Source organism: Sinocyclocheilus anshuiensis, unplaced genomic scaffold, assembly GCF_001515605.1.
Source record: "Sinocyclocheilus anshuiensis isolate Anshui unplaced genomic scaffold, SAMN03320099.WGS_v1.1 scaffold282, whole genome shotgun sequence".
Taxonomy (NCBI): Eukaryota; Metazoa; Chordata; class Actinopteri; order Cypriniformes; family Cyprinidae; genus Sinocyclocheilus; species Sinocyclocheilus anshuiensis.
The window spans coordinates 248837-263416 of NW_015544154.1; the positions used below are offsets into that span (position 1 = coordinate 248837).

The window sequence follows — 14580 nt, forward strand, 5'->3', positions numbered from 1 at the left end:
AGAGGACACGACTAGAAATCAGTGGTTAAGTTGTATTTACAACACTGTTCCAGAACAGTTCAACCCAAATATTCAGTTGTGTGCTGCGCATTTTATGGAGGATGGATGAGGACTGTTTCTCAACCAGTAGCCTACAATGCATCTGTGGCACAAAGGCTGTTTCTATAAAGTGGGGCAGTTCCAACTTTGCAAGGACAGTCTGGCGCTTCTGACTCACAGCCTGCAAGTACATTTTTTATATTTAAAGAATTTGCCACTGATGATTCAAACGCGAGTTTTGAGCAGGGAGCTTCATCAGAGAAAATTATGAAGAAAGCTTGCTGAGGCACTTGCTGGACACTTTTAAGACGTCCTGAAGACTTATTCACTGCAGTCGAACCTCTCTCTTGAAGCTCTTGATGATCCGGTAAATGGTTCTTTCAGATGCAATATTCTTTGTAGCAGTTTCCTTGCATGTGATTGTGAGGCCATTTTGACGCAAAGCAAACGTGTTTCTTTGGAGGTAACCATTGCTAACAAGAACACAATGATTGGAAGCGCTTCTTCCCTCCTACGTCATATGACCCCTTTAATGTTAGCTGGGCATTTTGTGTCAGGATAAAAAAAACAGTGAAATTAGTTTTTTTTGTGAAAAGTTCATTTTTTTGACCGATGAAGCTTTTAGCAATTATTTAGAATGCATCTGATCACTCTACATAATAGTCTAGAAACAATGTGAATGAACACCACAACAGCTTCAGCAGCAAATTTTGCAAAACACAAAATTTATGTCACTGCCAAAACTTTTGGCCATGACTGTACTCTTCAGTGTCACATGATCCTTCAGAAATCATTCCAATATGATGATTTGGTGCTCAAGAAACATTTCTTATTATTATCAATGTTAAAAATAGGTAACTGCATTATATTTTTGTGTAAACCAAAATATCTATTTTCAGGATTCTTTAACAAATTTCAAAAGAATAGCATTTCTTTGAAATAAAATAAAATACTGAATAAAAGTATGAACTTCTTTTTTTTATTTATTTTTTATCTTACTGACTCCAAACTTTAGAATGGTAGTGTATGCATGCATGTTCGTTAGCTTACAGCCTAATTTACAGCCAGATAAATAGAATGGTAAATAAACCGTGAATAAAAATGGAAAGTGCTATCAATGCATGTTTTGAAATGTACATACAGGTCTGGCTGTTGTATATCTATCTGCCGTATCTTTTTTTTTTGTTGAGCATGTAGTGTGGTTAATGTTAATGGCGGGTGGTACCTGTCGCATGATGCACTGAAGAATTCCCCTCATCAACTTCACCACACTCTTAAAGAAGAAAAAAAGAGATCAAGACAAACAGACTGCCTCCAAAACAACACTTGGAACACAGGCTCAACTGTGACCTTTCAGCTCTTCATTTAATAGCACAGACATGAGTAACATAACACTTCTGAGCCACTGTAAAGAGACAGCTTAGATACACTGATACATACACACGCAGCCATGAAAAGTCAACTGACCTTTCTTTAAAAAACACATGCATGGAAGTAAAATAATACAATCCACTGGTGAATATTTTGGTACGGCTTCTGATGTTGCTGTTACCAAACAGTTGCCACATGCGCTCATGTGATTAAAAATATTCGTCCAGCAGACCATACGGAGTCTGTGGGTTCTTTCTGGGTTCTGCAACATGTATGTTCTCATGAACAAATGTTGTTACTGAATAAATATCTTAAACTCTGTACTGGATTAATAGGCGTACTCAATCAGTTCATCCTGTGAACATTCATTCAGGTAACAAACAGATTCCTCAGGTCACAGAATCAATACCAATGCAATGCAAAAAAATAATAAAATCCCCATCTCAGTTTGTACCTGCTCAAGCTCATAGGCTTTAGCCTTGTCTTCATCACGGTCTGCGTTCTTCCTGTAAGCCAAACTGAGGGCCCAGACAGACAGGATGCTGTAGACATTGTCCCTCACCCAGGCATCAGGCTGCTCTTGGCTTGCTGGTAACAGACCTGTCACTGGGTCCTACAAGTTATCAATACAGCTAGTTAAAAATGCACAGTGCATCAGGTAATACACTATATGTATAATTAATATGCAAGCATTACTTTTTCCATAAAAAAACACAAACACACATACTATATTATATATATATATATATATATAAAACTATATATTATGTAATCTACCGTTCAAAAGCTTGAGGTCAGCAAGAAATAAATTAAATATTCATATTAGAGAATAATATTAGAATGATTTCTGAAGGATCATGTCACACTGAAGACTGGAGTAATGACGCTGAAAATTAAGCTTTGTCATCACAGGATTAAATTATATTTTGAAATATATAAAAATAAAAAAAAACAGTTATTTTAAATTGTAATAGTATTTCATAACATTCCCTGTTTTATTGTAGTTTTGATCAAATAAATGCTGCATTGGTGAGGATTAGAGACTTTTAAAATATTTTTAACCCAAATTTTTAAACAGGACTGTATACACCTGCCTGAGAAATTATATTTGAATGTATTTTCATTGGTATTTCTCCTTTGTGAAGGTATATTATTTTATCCAACATAAAAACACGCAACATGTATTTTACTTAAGTGAAATACTTTAAATGAATTTAGAATAAAACAGTTAATAATTAAATACACTATCACAGATAAATTACTAATTAAAAATTAATTGAAAATCTTTTTTTTTTCACTTTTAGTGGCAAAAGCCCTGGTCAAATTCACATGTAGACTTTCATTTTTACATTTTATACATTAAAGGAGTGTGTTTTTAACACAACACTGAACTGCATACATGAATAAAGATCCAAGAACTGTGGCAGATCGAAAATATCTACATTTAAAGAATGTTTAGTAAAAACACAAACGGGTTAGTCCGTGTAGAAATGCAGACACTCACTTGGTGACGCAGTATAGTCTGATTAACTATCCGCGCGTAGTTGTCAAGTTTAACTCCAGAATTGCTGCGACTCCTCATTTTAGTTCCTATAAAGTTTGCGAAAAACCTTTATGCTTCAAAAACCCGCCAACATCCTCCTGCAATAAACCAATATGGACATTAAGAAGAATGCTTTTTTTTTCGAGACCGCTTGCATATTCAGTGAATATAAACAAACCTGAACACTTAAGAGCAAAATCCGGAAGGCAAGTAAATTCCTCTTGCACACTCGCGCTTACACTGAAGCCAGTTACAGTCAGCTGGGAGGATCTTCCGACTTTTCAAAATAACACCGGTGAGCTCAAGTCATGTCAAGTCGAATACATTTATAGTGACAAACTTTTTTTAAGGGACTAGTCTGAAAAGTTTAGGGAGTAAGGTCGTAAAAACGTTCACCTCAAAGATTTTTACACATCTTGTGAAAACAGAGAGGACATCGCGTTCCTGACGTTGACGTGAGTATCGAATTTAAACAAACAAAAACAAAGATAATAATAATTGATGCACTGATGCAAGAAGATACAAGAGAAAAGAAAACTGAATGTATAAAATACTTAAAATCCCTTGTTAATTCATTTTAATTAATCATCCCCCTGATCATTTGTTTTAATTTATTTCACTTAATATATTTATTTGGGGTAATTGGTTATTTTCTTGCTATTGTGATTGTAAGTACACTTTGTAAAACATCAGTATAATTCTTTGTTAGTTTTCTTGTTTTGGAAAAAAAAAATCGCCTTTTGTTACAAACATTTAGACCAACATTTCCTTTTGCACAAAACTCACCAAAAGCGCTGTATATTTACTTTTCTTTTTACATCTGTGATATCATAAAGATCTGTCTCGCACACACGTCCACTTAGTGGCAGCAGTCACATCCTAACAGATTTCCAATCATTAAAGGGGTCATATGATGCTTTTTTAAAGATCATTATTTTGTGTATTTGGTGTAACAGAATATGTTGACATGTTTGTTAAAAAGTACTTTTATACTTTTGTTTGCTTACATCTCATCTTGAGTCCTCTCCTCTCATTTTCAAGGATACATTTCAGAATTTCACCCCTCCTCCTTTTCAGCTCTAGTTCTGAACGGTGATTTGTGTCCAAATAATTGTAGACAATTGGACATTTTGGCTTATCATTGCAATATCCCAGCTAATCTTAACTTGTTATTTTGATGTGTATAAATATATTATTATTTAACATGTACCTTATTACTGAAAAGTAATTATTTTGGGATGTTTAAGATAGTTGCCTTCATTTTTTTTATTTAAAATCTTGATTTTTTACAGAAAAAAAGTGATTGCCAGAATAATGTGGTTTGCAGAAAGAAAAAAATAATAATTTAAAAATACAGAAAAATGTATACTATATTTACAGAATAACCTGTAAATTGATGAAACCTGAAAAAAATATGATGCCATAAAACCCAGGTGGTAAAAAGAAAGCCACATGACAAAACAAAGTTCATCACAAGTAGCATTATATACTAATATATAGAAGGTGTACAATGATATACACACAAATACTAAACACCATCATGGTAACACTAAAATAATGCAATAGACATTCAAGAACATAAATTGTAACATAAAACCCTAATATACATAACTGATAACAAAAAAATAGTAAGAGAACTTACCGTTAACCAATTAAAAGTTTTTTCTGTAGCATTTTACAATCTTTAACAGTTCGATTTAAAATTATTTTGACAGAAAACATCATATTTTCCAGTGCTCCTCATGTATGGGTGTTTAGCATTTACACCAATCAGGAGAAATGACACTGATCACTACTTAACTTTGGTTCTGTGAATTCCAGAGTTCTTTGTCACTCAGAATGTACGCGTGAACAGCACACCGAGGCTGAGTGCTGAGCTGCTGCTCATAATCCTCAACACGTCACCATATGACTTCATGTCGTGATCTTCATATCTCTTGATCTGTCTGACAACAAAACTGTCAATGATAAAATGCCAAAAAAGAATTGCCATTTGAAAAGTGTCATTTTTCTTTTGTTCTGTTTATTATCATTTCAGAATCACTGATTTATATGTCTCTGAATGTTAGTCCCCAGTCTGCACTGCACATGCTTGGCTAACCTCTGTGAGGTCTGCCATATCAGCCAAATAGCTGCTGTGTGCAGCTAACCTTGAGAAACCCTGATCACACTGCAGAGGCTTGCATGACAAATCTGTAACAGTGATTGACGTCCAGCTTTTCAGGCCAAATTCACAAATGTTTACATTTTTAAATGCACTAGAATTAAGTTTTTCCTGGAACTGCAGCTGAGAAATATGCTGGCAAAACTGCATTGAACTGTGCAACTGTAAATGCAACAAATGGAGTTCACGACATAAAAGCCATTTTCTCGGAACATGTTTTTATTTCAGAACCCCAAAGTTCAATCAGATGAGAGTTACAGTACAGTAAATATAACTTATAAATCTTATATTGATATATCAGTCAGATACATAAAAAAGAGCTTTAAATGAACTATTGAGTCATACAATAAATGAGTAATCCCATATTGAAACGATGCTTGTAAATCCTGATCTATGAGATGAGGTGGAGACACTTGTATATAACAGCATAAATAGTGACAGGTAAATTAGTCTTAAATTAAATAAAAACAAACGTGAGCACACAGACAAAGACAAAGAATGGAGGCAAATGGTTAATAATATATAGGCACAATCAATAAAGGCAACCTTTGCACTTTCTCTGTCCCTTTTTCTCCAGACTAGCTTTGGTTCAACGACATTTGGGTTGAGCTAAGGCACTAGTAGACACATTTGCCTACACTTGCATATATAGCTTACAAGTAACATGATCTAATACTACACACCAGTTTCCATGTTTGGACTAAGCTTAGTCCTGCGATCAGCTGTTAGTGCCAAAAGCTATACTCTCTAGCTATACTCTCTCTGTACTGCTCGATGGACATCCAGAACAGGGATTGGACTTAATCTGGTTCAGGGAAACTGGCCCAAAACACATACTGTATCACCTTCCCAATACCACCTGCAATATGTCTATCAAAAATGTCATGCAAATCCCACTAATAATGCTCTTGTATATAGCAATATCACTGTGCAGGTAGATTATGAGGTTTATGTTGATTTTCTTTGCACTCTCAAAATAGTCCACATGTTGTGTACCTTATGATAAGCACAATCTTCAGAACTTTACCTATTGCTTCATTTGTGACTTACTATATGTCTAACTGATGATTAACTGCATTGCACATTCAGTTGCCTCCTGCTGCTCACTGAATCAAGCTTTCGTCACGCATGATGGTGTAGAAATGTCAGATCAGAGAAGGAAGGAGTCTTCATTTTAGGAATTAATCGGTTGGCTGTAGGAACAGTGGCCTTTCCTGTGGAACAAAATTAAAATTGAGAATCAGTTCTTATATTTCTTGTTTAAAAGATATGTTTGAAAGTATTGTCAGTAGGACAAAAAAAAAAAGATTCAAAAAATGCATTCACCTGCATATTCCTGTCGAGCACTCATAGTTGTTCTGGCAGTAGGCGCCATGAGGTTTAGTGCCCATGATCCTCCATAATGGGGTCATTCGAGCTGTTCTCTTTAGTGACCTTTGAACTTTCTGTACAGAAGTTGAAGATGTGTCTGAATTTGGCACAGGATTGCAGGTCACCTGAAACACACAATGTGTCAGTCAGCTCTACACTCATGTAATATTAAATAAGTAATATCAGTTTAATACAATAGCTAAAATTATACAACTGTTTCTGTATGTGCTGTAGTTTATGTAGTGCATTAAACAGTTTTAATGCATACCTGCCAGCCAATCAGAATCGAGTATTCAGACAGGCCATGGTATAAGTAGCTATGTTTTACGACTTTGACTATTAGGTTTATAATATGTGATTTTAATTTCTTAACAGTAAGTGTAAATAAATACACCTAAAACGAAACAGTATTTGACAGCATTGTGGCTCCTTTAAAATGGTTCCACTTTTAAACAATAATATAAAAAAATTGAACGATAATATAAAAACATGTATAATGTATTATTTTAATTGGTTGTTAATAATTGGTTGTTTAATTATGTTAATAATATTAAGATAATATTTTAGGTCATCTAAAGTATTTTTAAAAAGATTATACTGAAGGAACAAGTGAACACACTAACATAAATATCAAATGTCAACAGTTAAGGGAGCTGTGAACAAATTCATTTATAAAATATATAAAAAATCATCATAATTACCTGCTGGACAAGCACCAAAAACACCAGGCACAAGGCAAGAAGAGCCCCTCTATAATTGTGTGCCTGCATGCTGAATGAGAACTAGTTCAGTTGCTGTAACAGTGAGCTCACAGCGACACTGACCACAGAGACGATGTACTGTCTTATATACCCTCCTGTCAGCAGAAGAGAGACTCTCCCTCATCCCTTTCTCTCTCTCTCTTTCTCTGCCTCTGTGTCTCTGCTTTTTCATTACCAGATGTGGCACATGTTTGCTTAATGTTTGTGACTTGGATAAGCTGTCCTCTGGGGCTCTGGGAGAGAATGCAGCCAGAGTTTAGAGAAGCAAAGGATAAGAAAGAACGAGAGGAATGAGGGGTAAGAACAAAAATGAATAATATTTTGGACATGTGCTTGTCACTTTTTAGAGTTCAGTGATGTTTTACCACAGTTTATTGAACTGTACATTTTAGACAGCTATGCAGTGGTATTTACTGATATAAAACATGCAGGTTTAAATGTGTTTAAATGAGATGATATAAATCAGACTCTAAGGCTTCTGAATCAACATTTCCCTTCCTGTTTCCTTTGTTCCTTTGACATAGTTCTTCTGTCTCCATTTGATCATTTGAGGGCCTTGAAAAAGAACAATGGCTGATTGCGGGGTCTGCTGTGTTTTAATGAAGAAAAACCAATAGACAAAAAACAAAAGGGAAAAAAAGCTGTGACTAAGTCGCAGCAAAAATGGCAGTGGGTCAGACATGAGTCGAACACTGATCCAGCTCATCACAAAGGTTCCACACTGACTCATGGTGTTTACTGGTTATGATGCTGCTCATCATCATAGGATTGTCAGTTCACATAAATAATACCCAGTACTATTTCATAAGCTGGTGGCCTTGTTTTAAACATTTCTAGCATACTCACTTTATTGGTCACAGTATTGTGATAGAGCTCAAGGTTAGGTTTATCAAGGTTCTGCCGAGAGGCGAACATGATTTGTTCAGATCAATGTTGGATCTAAATCTATATTAGTCAAGTGTTTAGTGAGGTCAAGCTTATCATACTGGTCACCTGACTACTTCACAATTTGAGGACTGACCTTTCTTCTATATGCTTGTGGTAGTTACACCACCGTTCAATTAATTGAACAGTAATTAATGCTTTTATTCAGAAAGGACATACTGCATTGATCAAAAGCGGCAGTTAAAACATTTATAATGTTATAAAAGTTTAAAATTTCAAGTAAATGGCATTCTTTTCATCAAAGAATCCTACAAAAATGTATTAAGCAGTCCAACTGAAAATAATACTAAAATAATATATTATAATAATATAAAAATATTTCTTGATTTATTTTGTATTGTGAATCATTTATTTTATATGACTTATTATTTTTTTGATACAGTGTGAGGAAAAAAACAAACAATGAAAAAAGACAAACAGGTAGTAATGCTGAATAATAAAATAAATAAATATATACTCATAATAATACATGAAAGTAAAACACTGAAATGTATAAGAAATGTTTCTTGAGCACCAGAATCAGCATACACTCTGAACAAAACTGATTCTAAATAGCTCTAAAAGTTGCTTGGCTTGTAATCATAGGGGAACCACTTTAAGTGCTACATAGCACCTATCTTTAAAGGTGCAATACAGCACTATTGTCAAATGGTGCTATGTAGAACCATAAGAGGAATCCCATTCTTCTCCTTAGATTTTAGATATGTTACTCCACTCTCACATGTTTGCTATGAATGGGAATTTACTACATTGCAAAAGCTGTTTGGAATCACTTTTATGCTTTTCTGAGGTTATAAAGTCTTGTGTGTGGGCCCTGGAATATTTCATTATAGTGGGGCCTTGGGGGCAAAAAGGTTGAGAACCACATTATCCTCAGGAAATACACTGTATTTTAATGTCGTTTTTTTTAATCCTTTCCCCAAATAAACGAAGAGATTAAGAGAGAGTTAGAGAACCTTTAAAGAACTATACAGGGGTTTAATGTGTTCTTTGTACAGAGGTTTGTTTTTTTTTTGCATGTCCTATTAGAATGATTTCTGAAAGATCATGTTACACTGAAGACTGGAGTTATGATGCTGAAACAGAAATAAATTGCATTGTAAAATATATTCAAATAGAAAATGGTTATTTTAAATTGAAATCACAATGTTACTGTTTTTCCCTGTATTTTTGAGCATAAGAGACTTTCAAAAAATAAAATAAAATAAAAAAAGTCTTACCAACCCCAAACTTTGAACAGTCGTGTGTATTTAATATCTCTGAATGACTCGTTTTATTCACAAAGTCAGAAATGCTGGTTAGGACATTACTTGTATAGTCAAACCTGAGACACAAAGTGTGTGATTCAGGCCACTGAAAACATATACGTTGCAGTATTTGAAAGGTACATCTAGCTTGACAAAAAGTAACCTTTGATACATTTAGCAGGGTTGGGTAATCAGCATTAAATGAGGTGAACAGAACCACCAATCAAGTGTTTTGATCAGGAAGCTTTTCTGTGCAATTCTACCAGGAATTCTGTTTCAAACTCCATCTGCACAGATGTGACTCCTCTCAGGGTCACTGTTAGTATCACTGGGGAAAAAAGGACTTTTGAATGGATTTACACGCACTAGCAGTTTGAAATACAAATAAAAATCACTTTACATAGATTTGATGAACAAACCCTGAAGGGTTTTTAGAGACAATTCTGTGTACTGAACAACAGATTATGGAGCAATACTGGAACATTATCATTTGAGAAAGATAAGAAACTAAATTCCTTCCACCAGTTTTTAAGAAAACTTTTTAGGAGTTCAACTGCAGGGGAAGAACTACTGTATATCCATTATCCTAACAATCTCTCTATATCCTCCTGAGAACCATAAAAAAGTTTTTTTTTTTTATGTCATTACATTGGTTGGAGCATAAGAAACAAATGAAGAAAAAAACATTTTTGAAAAACTATTTTATTCATATTTTAATCTATGTCCTTTGTAGAAGACGTCAGGACTAAGTTATTCAAAAATAAGCAAATAAATAAATACATGAAAAGGCATGTATAGACAAAAACAATGGTATATTGTTTTCATTCACCAATCAGTTTTTAGGCTTCAGGCTATTTTTAACCAAACTTTGTACAAAGATGATTTTCAACTATGTTATGAAAGATATAACAGAATGATTTGATATACTATTTTTCTTTATGCAATATGTGCATAAAATGTCCATAAATTGGTATTCCCATTCTATACGATGTATCTATACATTGCATCTAATTTGCATATTAATGTGTTCTTTGGGCAAATCATAATGAAAAAAGAGGTGTTACAATGGAAGTAATAACTTGGCAACATTTTCATAAGAATCTCATATTTCGTAGAAATATTGATCTATAATTTCTTTCCCTGTTGACTTGTTGTGTTTGCCTGATTAACATGATGTTTGTCCTGGTGTCCTCTACAGAAGACATGTATGAAAATTATGCCCAAAAAAGTCATATTCCAATTTGAAACCCTATAAAATTTTTCTGAGATGTTTTTACGACAAACAATTTGAAAATTAGTCCGATTTAAATGATAATTACAAAATATTATCATAGTGCTAAATTTGATCATTCTATCAATATCAGTCATACGTAAAGACCAAGGAGAAGGTGTGTTTATGATCAAACCTCCAAACATTTGACATCCCTAAAAAGCGCTGAATGTGCTCTGTACAGGACATCCAGAACTGTGGCATGTAGGGTCTCCGAGAAATTTACTCAAATATAATGTCCACTACAGAGGACAAAAGTCTATGCCTGAGTCCCAGAAGGATATGAATCAAATGATGGCAATTCATCAGGGTGTTCCTTCAGTACTCCAGGGTCAAGGACAGCAATTGCTGTCCCCGTTTGGTGTGTTTGTCAGTTTTGGAACTCGGTCAAAAGATTGCAGACAAAGTTTACCATCCCGCCGGGAACTGAAGAAATGATCAGTTGCCAAAGAGGAGAAAAGGGCCTTGGCAGATTCATCCAGTTATATTCCATCCAGTTTATAGAATATAGTCTACCTGCACTTTGCAAAACATCTGTGGATCTGTGTAGGAAAGGGGCTGTAATTGTGACTCATGTAGTTCAGATCTAACTCTTCTGCTCCTCTGTGACAGAAAAAAAGAGTGAAAAGGTGATTTAATTGGAGGTCAATCACATCATAAACAGATAACCTTTGTTGATATGATTTTCTATTTGATAACATTATAAGTAAAGGTAAGCCAGAACTACGACGTTTCCACTTCTTACGGGCTCTTCTGATCGACATAAAATGACCAATACAGTTTGTTTTGCCTTTTTAGGAGTAGATACATCTTTAATTGGTCTCAACATAAAGCAGAATATTAAAAGGTATACAGACTTAGACTTATGAGGTTCCATTTGGGCCAAAAAGGAGTTGACTGCTTTGTACTATACATTTGTCCATGTCTACAATCATTTCGCACTTGTTAAGATAAATTAATAAATGATGATGTGTATGTTCTTTGATTATGCCATCTTGTTCTGTCATTTATGGAAGGCTATTTCCAAAAATTATGCCATTCTGTTTGTGCCAAAAACACAATCTGTTTGTTTCTAAAAAATATTATGTCAATGTATGAAGATGAAACCTATAAGTTAATATATATATATATATATATATATATGTATATACGTATATACACACACACACACACACACATACATGGATATCTTTACCTGGATATCTGTAAAATGTGTTTAAGAAAGTTTACTGAAAGCAGTAATTTATAAAGCATAAAACTGACCTGAACGCACAACAGTTAGGACGAAACAAGCAAACAAACACAAATAGACAAACAAAGGCAATAACAGTAGACATAGATAAATGTATTGTACAAAGTCAGCTTTTTTTGGCACAAACAGAATGGAGTAGAGACTATCCTTTTGTCTTCTCTGTTCTTATTGGAAATTCAAGTGATGTTTTGTTGTACAGTATGATTTCATTTATTTCTGGCTTGAGATCCCAGACCTTCTCTACAAAGTCTTTGGACGATAATCCATATTTCTGATCGTATTGCTCAAAGTGTTGCTAGGTGTTTAGCAATGTTGTACATGCTGTGTTTCACGCTGTTAAAGTGATATAAATGAATGGGCATACGTGAATACACATTGTGACATTGCTCAAGTTATCTTCTTTAATGGACAACAGAAGAATGGAAATCATACATGCTTGGAATGACATGAGGATGAGTAAATCCTCATCCTGTAAAGAGGTGACAGAATTTTCATTTTTGGATGAACTGTAAACTGTAAGTAACTGTAAGAGCTGCTCCATATAAACATGGGGTCATTCCCTGTGGTTGCTGAGGTTTGGGCTGATGGCTTTTACCTGCTCAATTTGTTGAGGACAGTCCACAACCTTTCTAGGTTTCTGTCATGTCTTCGAGATCAGTGGCGGAGCCAGGATGTTTTCATAGGGTTGGCCAGGGAGGGGCCAGCAACCAGTCTGGGGTGACACAGAAATCTTCATTATTTCAATATAAAAATGTGTTTGACTATAATGTACTGGACTGTTTTAGTGCCTAAAACACAACTGAGTACAATTAATGTCTACTTAACTGTAACTGAGATATTTGTGAATTCGATCAATACTGAATGAATATGACAATTTTTGTATTATTCCTCACCTCCAGGTATTTTAATAAAGGGGCTCACTATAGCTTTATTGCTCATTCAGCTTCTCAAAACTCCCAAATGCTTGCTCTCCAACATTGCATACTCATGGATGAGACATGCAGATAGTGACAAAAATGTGAAAAGGGCCGGAAGTCAACAGTAGACATAAATGCCAGAATATAAAAGGAGTTATTTTATGCATTTAAATGGTTTCATTTTCGCATATTTTCTAGTATAAGTGCACTGTGCTCACATTTATTTGTGCATTAAATTACAAATAAAAAATACATATCAGCTTGTGCCTTATATTGTGATCTCGAATTGCAGAATATATTTTAGTACATGCATTTGAGAGACATTCTTGTGTGCTGCGTATACATACATGCACAGTTTGCAGCTTTAATCGCCTTTTTGGTCATTTCATAAATTAGCTGACGACAGATCTTGGTATGTATGCTCATGGTTTCTTGTGGGGGTTATTTATGATGAAGTGATATTGAGCGTGCGCCACATATTTGCGTAGCCTACTGTTGAAGAGTGTGCCCCGTGAGCACAATAAAACGGCTGGTGGAACAGAAGAGTGTGTTTTACTGACATATAGTCTAACAACATCTCATCAGACCACAGTTCCCAGTTCTACTGAAGCTCATTTGGCTGCTGTAGCTTTTCCGCTCTCGTTTGACTCGTGCCTGACGCTGAGGTGAAGCTGAAGTGCGCGTCTGAAAATTCTCCTGTTTGATGTGGCCATAAAGAGATACGGCGGTTCTGCATCTTAATTAAATGCATTTCTTGTCAAGAAAAAAGGAACAAAAACTGCAGTTTTGGGCTCCGCCCGTTTGAGATGTTTGGCTATCACTGTGTATCTTCTTTATCTGATCAGCCACCTTTGGACAGAGATGTTCTAATTAGTCTTTGACTGCTATTTTTTCAACGCCGGTAAAGTTAGTTTGACCTTTGACATTCATTAGACATTCGGGTTTTTTGCCAATTAAACTCTTTGCAGCTTTTATGTTTTGAGCCCAAACTAACTCAGATAGACATAAATATATGCCCTTTATGTTGCACAAGGCTTAATTTCTAGGAATTAAAAAAAAAAAAATTACCTTTTAAATTAATTAAACAATTTAACTACGTGACATTATAATATAAAACCAATACTAAAATGTTCGGGAAAACATACCTGTTATCGCACAAAGCTCCGTTTTTGGAATTACAATTTTATGTTTTTTTATAATAATTTTACAACTTTTAATGTATGCAATAATATAAATCCATTAAACGACAACACCATTTGATCTAAAGTTATCAAACAAACTGTAAAATATTCAGAATATTATTCCCTATAATTCACAAGTCTTGGTTTTCCAGATTATGCCTTTATTGTTTTTATATATAGTACTGAATCCATATTTGTCATGTTTTATATATATATTTTTATAGTTGTTTTGATACCTTTATCTCAAATGGTGTGAGAGTTTAATTAATTTAAGTGGGTACAGCATATAAAACATATGAAAAATATGGTTTTAGTGCTATATATAAAAACAGTAAAGGCATAATCTGAAAAAACAAGCGTTGTGCATTAAATTGAATAATATTTATATATTTTTATAGTTGTTTTGATACCTTTATCTCAAATGGTGTGAGAGTTTAATTAATTTAAGTGGGTACAGCATATAAAACATATGAAAAATATGGTTTCAGTGCTATATATAAAAACAGTAAAGGCATAATC

General features: G+C 34.3%; 2 protein-coding genes across 5 annotated transcripts in view; both read right to left on the minus strand.

Moving 5' to 3' along the window:
• LOC107695329 (phosphorylase b kinase regulatory subunit alpha, skeletal muscle isoform-like) overlaps positions 1–3421 on the minus strand; it is a 20287-nt gene extending 16866 nt beyond the window's left edge. For 2 of the 4 annotated variants that reach the window (XM_016495191.1, XM_016495189.1), the window contains exons 1-4: positions 3132–3419; positions 2915–3051; positions 1865–2023; positions 1265–1312 (exon numbers count right to left, since the gene is read on the minus strand). In XM_016495191.1, the coding sequence (XP_016350677.1) occupies positions 1265–1312; positions 1865–2023; positions 2915–2992 (285 nt within the window). In that variant the 5' untranslated portion in view covers positions 2993–3051; positions 3132–3419. Of the gene's footprint in view, positions 1–1264; positions 1313–1864; positions 2024–2914; positions 3052–3131 lie in introns of all 4 variants that reach the window. The other 2 variants (XM_016495188.1, XM_016495190.1) reach the window with 2 other exon arrangements.
• A 2250-nt stretch (positions 3422–5671) lies between these two features.
• LOC107695334 (liver-expressed antimicrobial peptide 2-like) lies at positions 5672–7320 on the minus strand. The gene is made up of 3 exons (XM_016495195.1): positions 7190–7320; positions 6444–6613; positions 5672–6331 (listed from the first exon to the last, which is right to left on the minus strand). The coding sequence occupies exons 1-3, from the start codon at positions 7256–7258 to the stop codon at positions 6292–6294; spliced, it is 279 nt and encodes a 92-aa protein (XP_016350681.1). The 5' UTR covers positions 7259–7320; the 3' UTR covers positions 5672–6291.
• Positions 7321–14580: the final 7260 nt, after the last annotated feature.